Source organism: Nicotiana attenuata, unplaced genomic scaffold (genome assembly GCF_001879085.1).
Source record: "Nicotiana attenuata strain UT unplaced genomic scaffold, NIATTr2, whole genome shotgun sequence".
Lineage (NCBI taxonomy): Eukaryota > Viridiplantae > Streptophyta > Magnoliopsida > Solanales > Solanaceae > Nicotiana > Nicotiana attenuata.
This window is the reverse complement of record NW_017671373.1, coordinates 279113-294254: the sequence shown is the minus strand read 5'-3', so window position 1 is coordinate 294254 and position 15142 is coordinate 279113. Positions and strand designations below refer to the sequence as shown.

Sequence of the window (15142 nt, the reverse complement as noted above, 5' to 3'; positions counted from 1 at the left end):
CAACCCGATCCACAAATATCATTCAATGCACGGCATCACCCTTCGTGCTTTAACACTCTTCCTCACCCAATCAACAATCACAAACAAGGGTAAGGGAAATAATAAAACAAGAATAGAAGTCCCGGCAAGGGTACACAACAACAATTTAAAGACCCGGCAAGGGTACAACATCAATAACCAACAACATCCCGGCAAGGGAATAAATCATTAACTCTTTTCTTTCTTTCACTTTCATCTCATAGTTCATATCATCACTTGAGCCAGTGCTCCAAAGAGTTACTTATCTCATAAACCTTCACAACTTGTATTTCAATCCGAGCCAATGCTCCACGAAGTTTCAAGATCACAATTTCTTTCACAAGGTCTTTACAACATATAGAAGTCATCAATTAAGCATGGAAGGCATATCAACAACCAAACTATTCGCAAAGTAAGGACTCACGGTCATGCTAGATACCAATGTATAGATACTCGTCACCATGCCTATACATCATACTCGACAATTAGCAAGCATCAAATAAGACTCCACTCCTATTCCCTCGAGCTAGGGTTAAACCAAACACTTACCTCGATGCCTTGAATTCCACTCAAACCTCAACAATCGCTTTACCCCGCGATTCCACCTCCAATCCGCTCGAATCTAGTCACAAATTACTCAATTACTTTAATAAACACTAAATGGATCAATTTGAATGCATAAAAATAAATTTCCCAAGTTTTTCCCAAAAATTCCAAAATCGCCCCCAGGCCCACGTGGTCAAAACCCGAGGTTCGAACCAAAACCCGGTTACCCATTCCCCCACGAACTCAAATATGTAATTTTTTTTGAAATCGGACCTCAAATTGAGGTCCAAATCCCCAATTTTTAGAAAACCTAGGTTCTACCCAAAACCCCCAATTTCACCCATGAAAATCATTATTTTTAAGGGGAAAACATGTTAAATGATGTTAATGATTGAAACAACTGAGTAAAAATCGACTTACAATTGATTTGGAATGAAACTTGTTCTTGAAAAATCGCCCAAGGAGTTGTATTTTGAAAGTGGGGTGAAAAATGACTTAAAATTCGACTAAGTATGAAATTGCTGGGTCTCTGATGTCGCATTTGCGAACTGGGGTTCGCAATTCCAAAATATGGGAATTGCGAACTCTGCTTCGCATTTGCGAAGCTAAGCCTTACAGGGGACCTTCCCATTTGCGAAGAAGGTCTCGCATTTGCGAACCCTGTACCTTCGCATTTGCGAAGAAAGACATCGCATCTGCGATCATAGTCAGGCCTGGGCTAGTTTCGCATTTGCGAACCAGCCTTCGCATTTGCGAACCAGGCTTCGCAACTGCAGGCCTGTTCATACCAGATTTTTCCTAAGTTAAAATGCACTCCGATGCCTATCCAAAACTCACCCGAGCCCTCGAGGCTCCAAACCAAATATACACACAACCTTAAAAACATCCTACGGACTTATCCACGCGATCAAATCGCCAAAATAGCATCATATACATCGAATTAGACCTCAAAATCACAAATTTTCCTCAAACCTCATAAACTTTCAAATTTAGAGTTTTAAGTCCGAAACACGTCAAACGACGTCCTATTTCAACCAAACTTTACAGAAAGCGCTTAAACCATATATAAGACTTGTACCGGGCGCCGGAACCAAAATACGGGCCCGATACCACATTCTTTCAATCAAATTTCATTTTCATTTTCATTTTCCTTAATCATTTCCAGAAAACAATTTCACACAAAAATTCATTTCTCGGGCTTGGGACCTCGGAATTCGATTCCATGCATACAGCCAAGTCCCATATTTTCCTAAGGCCCTACGGGACCGTCAAATCACGGGTCCGGGTCCGTTTACCCAAAATGTTGACCGAAGTCAAATTTATTCAAATTAATTTCAAAATTTAGCATTTTTCTCACAGAATTCATATTTAAGCTTTCCGGCTACGCGCCTGGACTGTGCACGCAAATCGAGGCAATCCTAAATGAGGTTTTCAAGGCCTCAGAAGCACGGAATGAGTAAGAAAACAGATGATGGCCCTTTGGGTCGTCACATTTTCTTACTTCATAATGGAGTAATTTCTTTTTGTTGGGATAGTTGATGAAGCTTGATATAATTATAATACTATCTCAGTTTCAATACATTCTTGGCCTGAAACTCTATATACATTTCATATTGTGATGGAATGATGATTTTTTAATCATTATTATAACATCTACATATTTTATATCTAAGTTATTCTTATATTAATTTTGTAATTCTCAAGGAGCAAAATTAATATATAATAACTGATGAATAGAATATTAGAGTGAAAGTAATTTTTTATATGATTATTATTTCAAGTCTATAGTCTTGCTTTCCTCAGTTTTAATTCTCACGGAGGAATTGTTGAAGGCAAGATTATTGATTTTCTAGTAAAAATATTCTCACGAAGTTTTTACTACACTTGAGCACAAAATATTAGAGTTAAAATAATTTTTAGTAAGATTATTGTTTCAAGCTTGTAATCTTGCTTTCCTCAGTTTTAATTCTCACGGAGAAATTGTTGAAGACAAGATTATTGATTTTCTAGTAAAAATATTCTCACGAAGTTATTACTACGCTTGAGCACAATTCAGGCAAGATATTTCAGTTTAATCGTCACTAGTTTTAAATCAAATGATTGACATAACCTCGCGGAGTGTTAATTATTTATTTATTTCTTAGTGTAAAAATATAATTGTATTAGCAATAAGCAATTATTCTTTAGAGAAATACGTATGAACCTGAGATTTTATTGTAATGATATATCAAGTGAATTCAACGATTCCCAACTCTTTTTAAATATAAACTTTTCAGAAGAAATTTGTCTTAATTTATAATTTCAAACACACCTCTCATCAATTTGGTTCTCTCAAATAGTAGTCAAAATATTACAAGTCTGTAGCTTAGATTGTCCAATCTCCGTGGGACGATATCATAAACTATACTAGAATTTGACAGAGTACGAGCAGAAAATCCTTTACACATAAGCTTCGTCAACCTCCACAACTTCCTATCAAGTGTCATGTCCTCGGAAATCTGAAGCCTCGCCACATCCTGCCCGATCACCTCTCCACAATACTTCTTAGGCCGCCCTCTACCTCTTCTCGTTCCCTCCACAACGAGCCGCTCACACCTCCTTACCGGAGCATCTGGGCTTCTCCCCTGAACATGCCCGAACCATCTGAGCCTCGCTTCTGCATCTTGTTATCAATGGGAGCCACATGCACCTTCTCCCGAATATCATCATTCCTAATCTTATCCATCCTAGTGTGCCCGCACATCCACCTCAACATCCTCATTTCTGCTACTTTCATCTTTTGGATATGTGAGTTCTTAACAGACCAACACTCAGCCCCATACATCATGGTCGGTCTAACCACCGCTTTATAGAACTTGCCTTTATATATCGGTGGCACTCTCTTGTCACACAAAACTCCAGATGCTAACCTCCACTTCATCCATCCTACCCTAATACGATGTGTGACATCCTCGTCGATCTCCCCTCCCCCCTGGATAACCGAACCAAGGTACTTGAAGCTGCCTCTACTTGGGATGACCTGTGATTCAAGCCTCACATCCACGCACACTACCCCGGCTTAGCACTGAACTTACACTCCAGGTATATCTTAATTAAACTTATTTAAAAACTAAGAGAAACAAGATTTAACTTGTGCGTATTTGTCTGGATTGAGGGCGAAAAATAAGGGGCTACTCTAGTGGTGAAAGGGAAAGGAAAAAAGCACAGACATGCTGGAGTCAAGCTGACATAAGTAGCCAGAAAACTTGGCAGTAATTTTTGAAAACAATGAGAGAAATATCATTGTCTAATTAAGTAGAGGTCAGAAACTCAGGGGGTAAAGTGAAAAACCATACATACATATAAATGTAGGGATCCAATATTATAGATGCTATGGGCTGATATATTGATGTTGACTCTACTGAAAGAGGAATGGCGTGAAGGCCAGCCTGAGTAGTAAAGGCATTAAATGTTAGCATACTATAATATGAAAATGATGCCTCAGCTTCAGTAAAAATTGATGACACAATGAGAGGGGGCTGTCACTCTTTTCCAGGTTTTTGTCAGCATTTCTATCGAGGGATTTCACTTCCCACTAATTTTTAATTCATATACTTCTCTCTTACTAATCCAAAGCTAATTCTTCATTCTTCCCTCAATTGTATCTTTTCTTTCCTTTTTTTTTCTTTTAAATGAGAAGGGTTCAAAAATATCTCTTTTGTATTTGATTCATCTTGTGAACTTGCAACACGTAGTGGATGGCTTTGAATCACATGAAGCCCGTATAGATATCCATTCCTATTTCCTTTAAAGCTTCTCGCGGGGAATACATTAGTCCATACAAGGACCTACTAGATCATCCACCCTTGCACCTATTTGATGCATCATCACATAATCGTCATGTAACTCTTCGAGAATCATATCATTCGTCTGTCACGTGTTGTCATCAGAGTCATAGTTCATTAACCTATTGGCTTATCTATTTTTTATTTTTCATCCTAAATTTGCCCCTACCTCTAACCGTACGTATTCCATAGTGTTTTGAGGAGGGTTGTACTTTAAAGGAAAAAGATTTTTGCCTCTGGACCATGCGAAATGATCTAACTTTGCCCTCAATTAAAGTATTCTCTTGTTTTATTTCAATTTAGTTTCAACCCTCAAACATCTGATAAAATCATACAACCAGCATCACAAGATCAAACTTTGACAACCCAACCAAAAAAAATTAGATGCTATTTTCTGTTTGACACATATTAAATCCATGAAAGGCCAAGCATTTAAAGACGTCATTTTTCCAATATTTTTAGCTAAAATGTAACCCTATCAGTGTTATTTTCACGACATGTAAAAAGTTTAAGTAGCTTCATTGCTAAATCCATAGGAGGACAAGCTAAGCATTTGAAGTCATCATTTTTGTATCATGTTTTACAAAGATGTAACACTATTAATGTTATTTTCAACAATGGTAAAAGTAAACGTAGCTTCATTGCTGAAATGCAAGAAATCCTTTAACACCAAAACAATGTACATAGGAGCTGCGATAACTTACATTGAATTCATTAGACCACACTTCATTTTTCAATAGTTACATACGTGCACTCGATCTTGAGCCAGGGTCTATCGGAAGGTCTGCGACACTCTACCCTCAAACCCTACTTTGTGGGATTAAACTGGGTTTGTTGTTGTTGTACATAAGTGCACTCGAACATGTTCTAAAAAACCTCAGATTTTCCAAAAAGTATCAAGGTGGTGCTTGTTTTAAATTTTTAAAAACTAAATTTGCAAACGCAAATTTTGAGTTGTTGAAAAAACAAAAAATTTACTTGAAAAGCTACTCTCATTCCATTTGGAGATTTCCAAAGTCGTTCAAATCTTTCAATATTCCAACTATTAATTTTTTTTCTTTTTTAAATTGTGAGTGAATAATGCTAGTATATAGTACCAAAAAACATCCCATCAAAAAAAAGGAGCAGATCACAAGAATGTAATAGAGCCAAGAGAGCGACAGAATTCAGCTTCAATTTCCAAAGTGCCATATGCAATGTTGAATCCAGTTCATCCACAGATCCATTATGTAATTGTACAACAATCACAGGCCCTTAGCTTCTTTTCACATCAAATAGGGTTGATATTGATTGTACAACACTATTCTTATTAAAGAAAATCACTCTAGTTGAGTAACTTTACTGTTTGTAATGTATAGGGTAAACAATAATTCACTGTCACATGTAAATATTAAGAAAATGTTGTAAAACAAGTCACTGCTGCAAGAGGGTTTTAACCTATATTAACAACAACATACACAGACTGTGTACGCAGACTTACCCCTACCTTGTGAGAATAGAGGTTGTTTCCAATAGAAACTCGGCTCAGGAAAGCATATAAGCACCATATTAATGAGAATATAGTCAAAAAGCCATATAAAAGCAGAATAAAAATAACAAGGTAATAAGGTAATCCACAATAAGAGAAAACAACGGTATTGCTCGGATTCTTCGAAAATATCATTTGGTGCATGTTGCATAGCTATAGGATTCAATACGGGTGCGGCCACTGTTTTGGAGAGTCTGCCAACATAGTTTGCTTCTCATTCACAACTTACTCCATGATAAAGAGTATAAACATTTGGAAGATTATTCTCTGATCATTCTTCAGGAAATAGAAAAATCTTACGCCAGCTTTACAAAAAGCTTAGGATGAATATATTCTTTCACACTTGTATAAGTTTTAACCCAAAAAGTAAAACAGAAACGAGGAATGTAGCTTTTTGTTCATGTGAAGAAACTTTATTAGCATAACTCTCTGTATATGATGATGTCACAAGATCTTGTACAAAATATAAGATAAAAGTCTGCATATCTCCGAGTCTGTCATCAAGAAAAGCAGAAATGAGTGGGGGAAAAAAAGGAAACAATAAATCAGAAGAAACAAAATAAGATGAGAAACTGAAATGAATGTATTTTTGCATAAACTCAATGATTTCTCCTTTGTAAGATATCATATGTGGGAACTAGGAAGTAAAACCCTAAAATAAGAAATGATGAGTAAAATGGTCCTCATAATAATGATGATAGCAAAAAGAGAGAAATCTAAAACAGAAGAAAAAAGCAGAAACGGACAGAAGAGATTCAAGAAGCCATCATGAGAAAAATCAGACTAATGATATAAGTAACTCTAACTCAAACAGAGAGAGTTAACTGACACAAGAAAAGGAAGCACAAATGACAAGCAAAATAAAAGCAGAATCAGATTTAAGGTTAAAAATAGTACACTACTCAATAAACTCGTCTGCATTTACCGTGGCAGGAAAGTGGAATGAGTCAAAATTCTTCATCATTACACCAATCTGTTCTTGTCCAAAACTACCTACAAAAGCTAAAAACTCGTCTCATATATATCAAGATCTTATAAATAAAACTTACCTTTTTCAGAAGCCAAAACTCGTCTCATGTCAAAGCTTTGATTTTTGTCCAGAGAGGAAGTAACAATTGGGGGGAATGAAGCCTGGTCCGACAACACTGACTCATGATCCATAACCCCTTTTCATATAATCAACTAATCTTTAGTATAATTTTCTAATGAAAAAAAAAACTGTATCTTTATATTTTTTAAGAAAAACATGAAATGGAGCTTATGGATCTAGTTGGTGACCTCGAGCCAGACAACATTCCCCTCAACTGAGAGAACTTCCTCCTATGAATCTTGAAAGAAACTAAGAGAGAAAGAAAGGAAAGAAAGGGGGAGAGAAAATTGTTATGATGTTGAGAATGAATGAAAGAGGAGGGGGATAGAGATGATAATAAATAAAGGATGGAGAAAGAAAGAGAGAGAGAGGGGGGGTATGTACTGTGTAGGAAAGGACAAACAAAGTCATAAAAGCATAGCAACAGACACCATGCCCCCTTGACCCTACATTATTCACAATTGGTTAACTGGCTCCAGAAATGACCACGACAATTACCAAAACTCTCCCTTTCTTCATGTGTCACCATTTTTCCGTAAATGCGAAGTCAGAATTTGAAATTTACCGGCAGGATACTAGTCTATTTAAATTATCGAGTTAAAAATTAGTAATTTATATATATTCAATAAATTTCTTAAGATAAATATAGGTTTGGATTAAAGCTAGTGGATTCGGCTGACCACATGTGTTCTAGCTCCACCCCTGGTCTCTTCTCTTGACTTTAACCTTGAACTAATTGTAGTATATACGTATTTACAGTGCGCGTACTAAATCCATTCAATTTGTAGAGCCAATGACATAACATAAAAGTATTTTATCGTATAGCAATACTAACAAAAATTTCAATCCATTATTAGCTAGGTGAAGTAGCTTAGGTCTTTTAGTAATCTAATTGTATATCTAATTAACATGAAATCTTAACCAATAGCATAGTAGATCAAAAAATTTATTATCCTCCTTGGATACTTTTATATACCATATTCAAGATATTTTATACTTCTAACACAATCATGCGCAATTTAACATGCTTTATGGACAATATATGGGTACTTCAAAAACTTTACATAAATTCTTCAGGATCCCTTCATATACACTCAGCATAGTATATGTTGTGAGAGGTGTGACTTAATGTATAACAAACTAAGGGCAGTTTAGTCTATTTAACTCTAGGCAGTTAGATGTATAAAGGTCGGTTAGCCATCTTCTATAAATAGGAGTCGTTTGTACAGCGTATACACAGTAATAACAGAATTAATTGTTGCGTTTCTAACTTCAGCTTATCTCCTTCTTCTATTGTTGTACTTCTCAGGTAGGGTTTACATAGCTCCATCCATAGATTTAACATGGTATCAGAGCAGTAAGACTAGGAATCACTAGTCTCATTCATCGATTCACATCGTCATTGGTAAAATTGTGAGATTCAGGAAAAATCAATCGAAGAATCGAAGCCTCGTCAATTAAAGCAGAATAGCCATGGGAGATACTGTTGATAACACCACATCTAATGCCGCCACATGTGTAGATACAGGAATTGGAAATACTCTAGATAATGAGGAATTCAGAATTGATTTGCCTCACAATCATCCATTATACCTTGGACCTGCAGATACGAGTGGAGCACAATTGATTTCATTTTAATTAACAGGTATGGACAATTATACTATATGGAATAGATCTATTAGGATAGCTCTGCGAGGAAGAAATAAGCCAGGGTTGGTTGAAGGAACATGGAAAAAGGAAAAAAATCGTGAAAATCTATGGGAACAATGGGAGAGGTGTAATGCAATAGTACTCTCATGGTTGATGAATGTTGTTACTTCACAGCTCGTTGGAGGAGTGGTATTTGGAGCTAGTGCACAGGCTGTTTGGGAGGATTTGCGAGAGAAATTTGACAAAGTAGATGGATCTAGGTCATTTAATCTACACAAGGATATTGCAACCTTATATCAAGGTACATTATCTGTTTCTGTTTATTTACTACAAAAAAATTGGAATTAGCTACGAACGTCGTCGCTAATTTATCACTAAAACGCTCGTAGCTAGCAGAATTTCTTGATAATCTGTTGCTAATCCGTCGCTAAATGAGATTAGCGACGGACTTTTCTGTTTAGCTACAGAATTTGTCTGTCGCTAAAACCTGATTTTTTAGTAGTAATTACACTAAGATGAATGACCTTTGAGATGAGTTTGAAGCTTTAGTCCCTACTCCATGTGATTGTCAGAAGTCCAGAGATTATGTTGCTTTTATGAAGAGACAGAAGTTGTACAAATTCCTTATGGGATTGGAGGACTCCTATGCTCAAGCAAGGAGTCAAATACTGTTGATGTATCCCTTACCTATAGTCAATCAGGCATTCTCCACGATCATGAGTAATGAAAATCAGAAATCTATAGCTGCCACAGCAGGAAATTTAGGATTGACATCACTTTTCCAGCTGAAAGTTATGAGTCAATTGCCCTATATTCATCCAGATCTAGTTGTTTCCAACCTAGTTTTCAGCCTAATAACTTTCAGCCAAACAATTCTCAACAGCTTAGAAATTATTCTGAGCAGAAGAGAACCTATAGTGACTATTGTGACTATTGTGACTACTGTAAGAAGAAGGACACGATAAGGAGAATTGCTGGAAGATCGTTGGTTATCCATAAGGTTTTAAGTCTAAGAATAAAGGGGGATGCAGCCTATAATGTTTGTATTAAAAATCTAAATCAGACCTTCTATAATCAGGTACAGCCATTTATGCAGGTGCAGAATCAGTCTCAACAAATGCAGACTTTACTTCAGTCTGGAGTGCAAATGCAGAGGCAGCCATCAACCTCAAGAGACAGCCATTAGGAAGACAGCCAGTGGCATGCACATTTACTAAGAAACAATATGAACAGATTTTACAAATGCTGAACTAAAGCTCTTTGACTGCTCCCTCAGCAAATATGGCACACACAACAGGTACTAACTGTGTTTTCTTAGTGAGTAATAAGCCCACGGAGTGGATCATTGATACAGGGCCTACAAATCATATGGTGTCTGATTTAAAGCTGTTATCTAAATCAGAAGAGATCAAACCTGGTAATCCTAAGAAAGTATATCTGCCAAATAGAGATGTAGTCTATGTTACACACACAGGTACTAGTCCAATTTCAGCAAGAAGTTTACTCAAAAATGTCCTACATGTCCCAAGATTCAGATATAATCTACTCCCAATATCCAAGGCTACTAAAGACTTACAATGTTGTGTTGCTTTTTATCTTGATTTCTGCCTATTTCAGGATCTTTACAGTGGGAGGGTGAAGGAGATTGGTAAGGAACACGATGGTCTTTATATGTTGATCCCTCACACAAATAAGAGCAATCCAGAAATATCACTAACAGTCAAGAACACAACAGAACCTAAGGAGAAGTAGGACATTGACTTGTGGCATAGGCGACTGGGACATGTATCTTCTGTAGTATTAAAGAAGTTTTTCCCTGTTAATACTCAGAACTGTGTCACAATTGTGGATAATTGTCATGTATTTCCATTAGCTAAAAAACTAGACTTCCCTTTTCTAGCAGCAGCATTAAAAGCATAGAATATTATGATTTGATACATGCAGATGTATGGGGTCCTTATAGAGTGCCTACATTTGATGGAAATAAATACTTCCTAACTTTGGTGGATGACTTCTCTAGAATGACAGGGTTATTTCTGCTGAAGTATAAGTCAGATGTATGTGTGGTCTTAAAATCCTTCTTGTGTTATGTAAAAATACAGCATAACAAGTGTGTTAAGATTATGAGGACAGACAATAGATTGGAATTTGTGAATTCAACTTGCAGTGATGTGTTTAGCAATCTTGGAATGATTCATCAAAGAACATGTATATATACTACTCAGCAAAATGGTGTAGCTGAGAGGAAGCACAGACATATTTTACAGGTTGCTAGAGTAATGAGATTTCAAGCTCATATACCTCTGAAATACTGGGGACATTGTGTACTAGCTGCAGTACACATAATCAACAGGATGCCTTCTTCAGTCACTAATGGAGTGTCACCCTTCTAGAAGTTGCACAAAAGGAAACCTTCACTACAACATATCAGAGTACTACGATGCTTATGTTATGCCAAGGGAGTTCAAGAAAAGGACAAGTTCATGTCAAGAGCTATACCAGCAGTGTTGATGGGCTATGCTGCAACTCAGAAAGGATATGTACTCTTAAAACTAACTAATCATTCTTTCTTTGTTAACAGGGACGTTGTCTTCAAAGAGACTGTCTTTCCTTTTAGACAGACAAGAAATAAATATTTACCAATCTTCCTACAATCAGATGTACTTGCAGACTATACTCAGCTATCAGGGACCCCAACAGTTTATGATATAAACCACAACAGTGAGCATGAGGTTGAGTTGACACACTCAGATATAGGAGGTGTGCCCAGTGATACAAATGAAAATGTTCATGACAATAATGCTACAAGTGAGAATGAAGGAGAATCAATCTTGGCTCATCCAACTGGAGACAGTCCTGATCATGGTCAAGTGCAGGTTCCATCTACTTAGCAACTGCCAGCTATCCCCTCAGTTGTAGAAGAAGAAGTTAGAAGATCTTCTAGACCAAAGAATCCTCTTATTTGGATAAAGGATTTTGTATCACTAAATGTACATGAGGCTGTACCATATGCTATTGCAAACTATGTCTCCTACAATGGCTTGTCTCCTAAATACCAAACTTATCTTACAACCTTCTCCTCTATTGCAGAACCTGCTACATGTGCTGAAGCCAATTAAGATCCTAGATGGATAGATGCTATGAAGGCAGAGATCGAAGCACTTGAAAGCACTCACATCTGGGACATTGTCTCTCTTCTAAAGGCAAGGTTCTGATTGGCTGTAAATGGGTATATAAGGTCAAATACAAAGCATCAGGTGAAGTGGAGAGATTCAAGTCCAGGTTGGTAGCTAAAGGGTACAGCCAGTAGGAGGGGATTGATTATCAGGAAACATTTTCATCTGTAGTGAAAATGGTGACTGTGAGGATTGTTCTATCAATAGTTGCAGCTCAGAAGTGGAATATTCATCAAATGGATATGCATAATGCTTTTCTTTAGGGTGATCTCTTTGATGAGATTTATATGCTATTGCCACCAGGATTCAGAAGCTAAGGGGAGTCCCAACCAGTGTGCATGCTTCATAAATCCTTATATGGCCTGAGACAGGCCCCTAGCCAGTGGAATGAGAAATTCACAGGAGCCTTGTATGCTTCATAAATCCTTATATGGACAGAAACAGGCCCCTAGACAGTGGAATAAGAAACTCACAGAAGCTTTGTATCAGTTTGGCTTTGCTCAGAGCCAATATGATCACTCTTTGTTCATATGATAGTGCTGGTGTATGTAGATGACATGCAAGTCACTGGCACCTACCTATATCTAATTAAAGAGACAAAGAAAGCACTATAGCAGGCATTCAAAATGAAAGACTTGGGAGAGTTGAAGTACTTTCTAGGAATAGAGTTTGTCGGATCTGCAGATGGGATTCTTGTGCATCAGAGAAATATGCTTTGGAGATTATCTCTGAACTTGGATTTGGAGCAGCAAAGCCTGTAGCTACTCCATCTAGAAGTGAATGCAAAGTTGACTACCAAGGAGTATAATGATCATCTTGGTACTTTAAGTGATGCTATGGATGAACTACTACCAGATCCAACTGTCTACCAAAGACTAATGCGCAAGCGGCTATATTTGACTATGACAAGGCCTGACTTGGCATTCAGTGTGCAGATGCTAAGTCAGTTTCTCCAGCAACGAAAGAGATCACACATGGAGGTAGTAATGAGAGTTGTTAAATATGTCAAGAACCATCTTGAGCAGGGCATATTGATGTCCAGCAAAGCCATAGGCACATTGGAGGCATTCTGTGATGCAGATTGGGATGCATGCCAACACTCTAGAAGATCTGTAACAGGTTTCTTGATCAAACTAGGTGGCTCGTTGGTGTCTTGGAAGTTTAAGAAGCAGACAACAGTATCAAGAAGTTTTGGCAGCCACAACTGCTGAATTGGTTTGGCTAGTGGGGTTGATAAAGGAGATAGGAGTTGAGGTTCAGTTGCATGTGAACATTTATTGTGCCAGCAAAGGGAGCAATACAGACTGCAGCAAATCCAGTATGCATGAACGAACAAAACATATTGATATATATTGTCATTTCATAAGAGAGAAGATATTGGAATGACTAGTTGCAACCAAGTATGTTAGGACAAGAGAACAACACGCGGATTTGTTGACAAAGGGATTAAGTAGAGTTCAGCATGAGTACTTGAGCTTCAAGCTAGGTGTGTTTGATGTATTTACACCACCTAGCTTGAGGGGGAGTGTTGTGAGAGGTGTGACTTAATGTATAACAAACTAAGGGTAGTTTAGCCCATTTAACTCCGGGTAGTTAGATGTATAAAGTCGGTTAGCCATCTTCTATAAATAGGGGTTGTTTGTACAGTGTATACACAGTAATAACAGAATTGATTTCTGCATTTCTAACTTCGGCTCATCTCCTTCTTCTATTGCTTTCCTTCTCAGCTAGGGTTTACATGGCTCGATCCATAAATTTAACAGTATAAATAAGATAAAATCATATATGAGAGAATTTAATCAAATAGTCTTGGTATCCTAGTATATACCTGATGTCGAACGTTGTAACTTTTAGCACTTATCAAAACGTAACATATATTTCCTCCATTCCAAAAAGAATAAGACTATTCCTTTATTAGTCCGTTCAAAATTTTAATTGACAAATTTTAAATATTTTGAGTTATACAACTATTATGCCGTATTTAAGATTATAAATTTTAAGAATATTTTTTTATTTCTTAAATTTTATATATCCAATCGAACTGCATCATAGGAGGGACTATTGTAAAATAAATATCGACAAAGGTATTCGGGCGGATTGTCAACTCGAAGAAGTGATAGAAAAGAAAAGAAGAAAGAAAAAAATAAAAAAGCAAAAGGGGATCAGTAAATTACCTAATATAAGCATCAGGTACATTTTTCTCAAAATCATAACCAGGAAGTCAGCAAAAAAGGGGAAAAGATGAAAAATCAGAAAAAGCACGAGCTGCACTAAGAATAATTAGTATAATATCTTACTCCAGGAATGAGGATAAGAGAAATATCAGAAGAAGAGAATGACAAAAATAATAAGCAAACGTATATCACGAGATCGAATATATATATATATATATATATATATATATATATATATATATATATATATATAACATGAATAGGGTAAAAACTTGACAATGAAATAACACAACAGTATTTTGATTTCAGCAACAAGAAAACTTAGACTATCAATAGCGGGGCCAATTGGGTGTGACACCAAATGATTTGTCAACTCAACTAAAGAAGGAATCTTTTACATCGTATGACAAATTAATACACTAGTAAAAAGAATGAGAGTATGCTAAAACTACTTGCCACTATTTAAATTAGTTGAAATTGGTATTAAATTCACCGTTTAAATTTTTTCGCTAATATTTAAAGGATTCATCACGTTATAACCTTCCACATTAATTTTGACTTATTGTTATCTTTCTCATTTATCTACTTTTGGAATATGTTATACTAAATTTAGAGAACGAGTATAGATTAGGAAACAAAATTTAACTTATATCATTAGCAGTGAAAATAATGTTTACATTGGTGCAAATTAACTGACTGATCATACTCCCCTCGTCTCAAATTATTTATCATATTTTTTTTATTCGTCCCATAATAAACATTAGTTAGAAGGAGTTTTGGATTATTTTATCCTAAGTTATGTCTTAAGATATAACCTCTATTCATTAAATATTTACTCTCTTTATATACTATTTCAATTTTCAAAAACAATTACTACTAAAGGTAAAATATATAATTTTGTCTTGAACTTCTAAAATAATAAATATTCCCTCCGGTCCATAATAAGTGACTATTTTACCTTTGGCACACTCATTAAGGAAATACTAACTTCTAGAGAAAAAATAATGTATTCACTAAATTAACCTTAATTAATTGTTACCTCGACAAGTTAAAATATATAAATAAGGAAAAAATTTGGAAAAATAAAATTAATTCTTTCTTGATTATATAAATGAACACTTATTTTGGACCAAAAT

At 36.1% G+C, this 15142-nt stretch overlaps 1 protein-coding gene and 1 long non-coding RNA gene across 2 annotated transcripts; one reads left to right on the top strand and one right to left on the bottom strand.

Annotated features, from left to right (window-relative positions):
• Nucleotides 1-5009: 5009 nt before the first annotated feature.
• On the bottom strand, nucleotides 5010-7286 carry LOC109207877. Its single transcript, XR_002065071.1, has 2 exons — nucleotides 6842-7286; nucleotides 5010-6410 (listed from the first exon to the last, which is right to left on the bottom strand). It is a non-coding gene; the product is annotated as an uncharacterized LOC109207877 (long non-coding RNA).
• Nucleotides 7287-12668: 5382 nt separating this feature from the next.
• On the top strand, nucleotides 12669-13043 carry LOC109207865 (uncharacterized mitochondrial protein AtMg00810-like). Its single transcript, XM_019370866.1, has one exon. It carries the CDS (start codon nucleotides 12669-12671, stop codon nucleotides 13041-13043), a length of 375 nt encoding a protein of 124 aa, XP_019226411.1.
• The last annotated feature ends 2099 nt before the right edge of the window (nucleotides 13044-15142 follow it).

What these genes read in the sequence shown, in the direction of transcription:
- LOC109207865 (XM_019370866.1), top strand. Translation starts at nt 12,669, where the DNA reads ATGGATGAACTACTACCAGATCCAACTGTCTACCAAAGACTAATGCGC.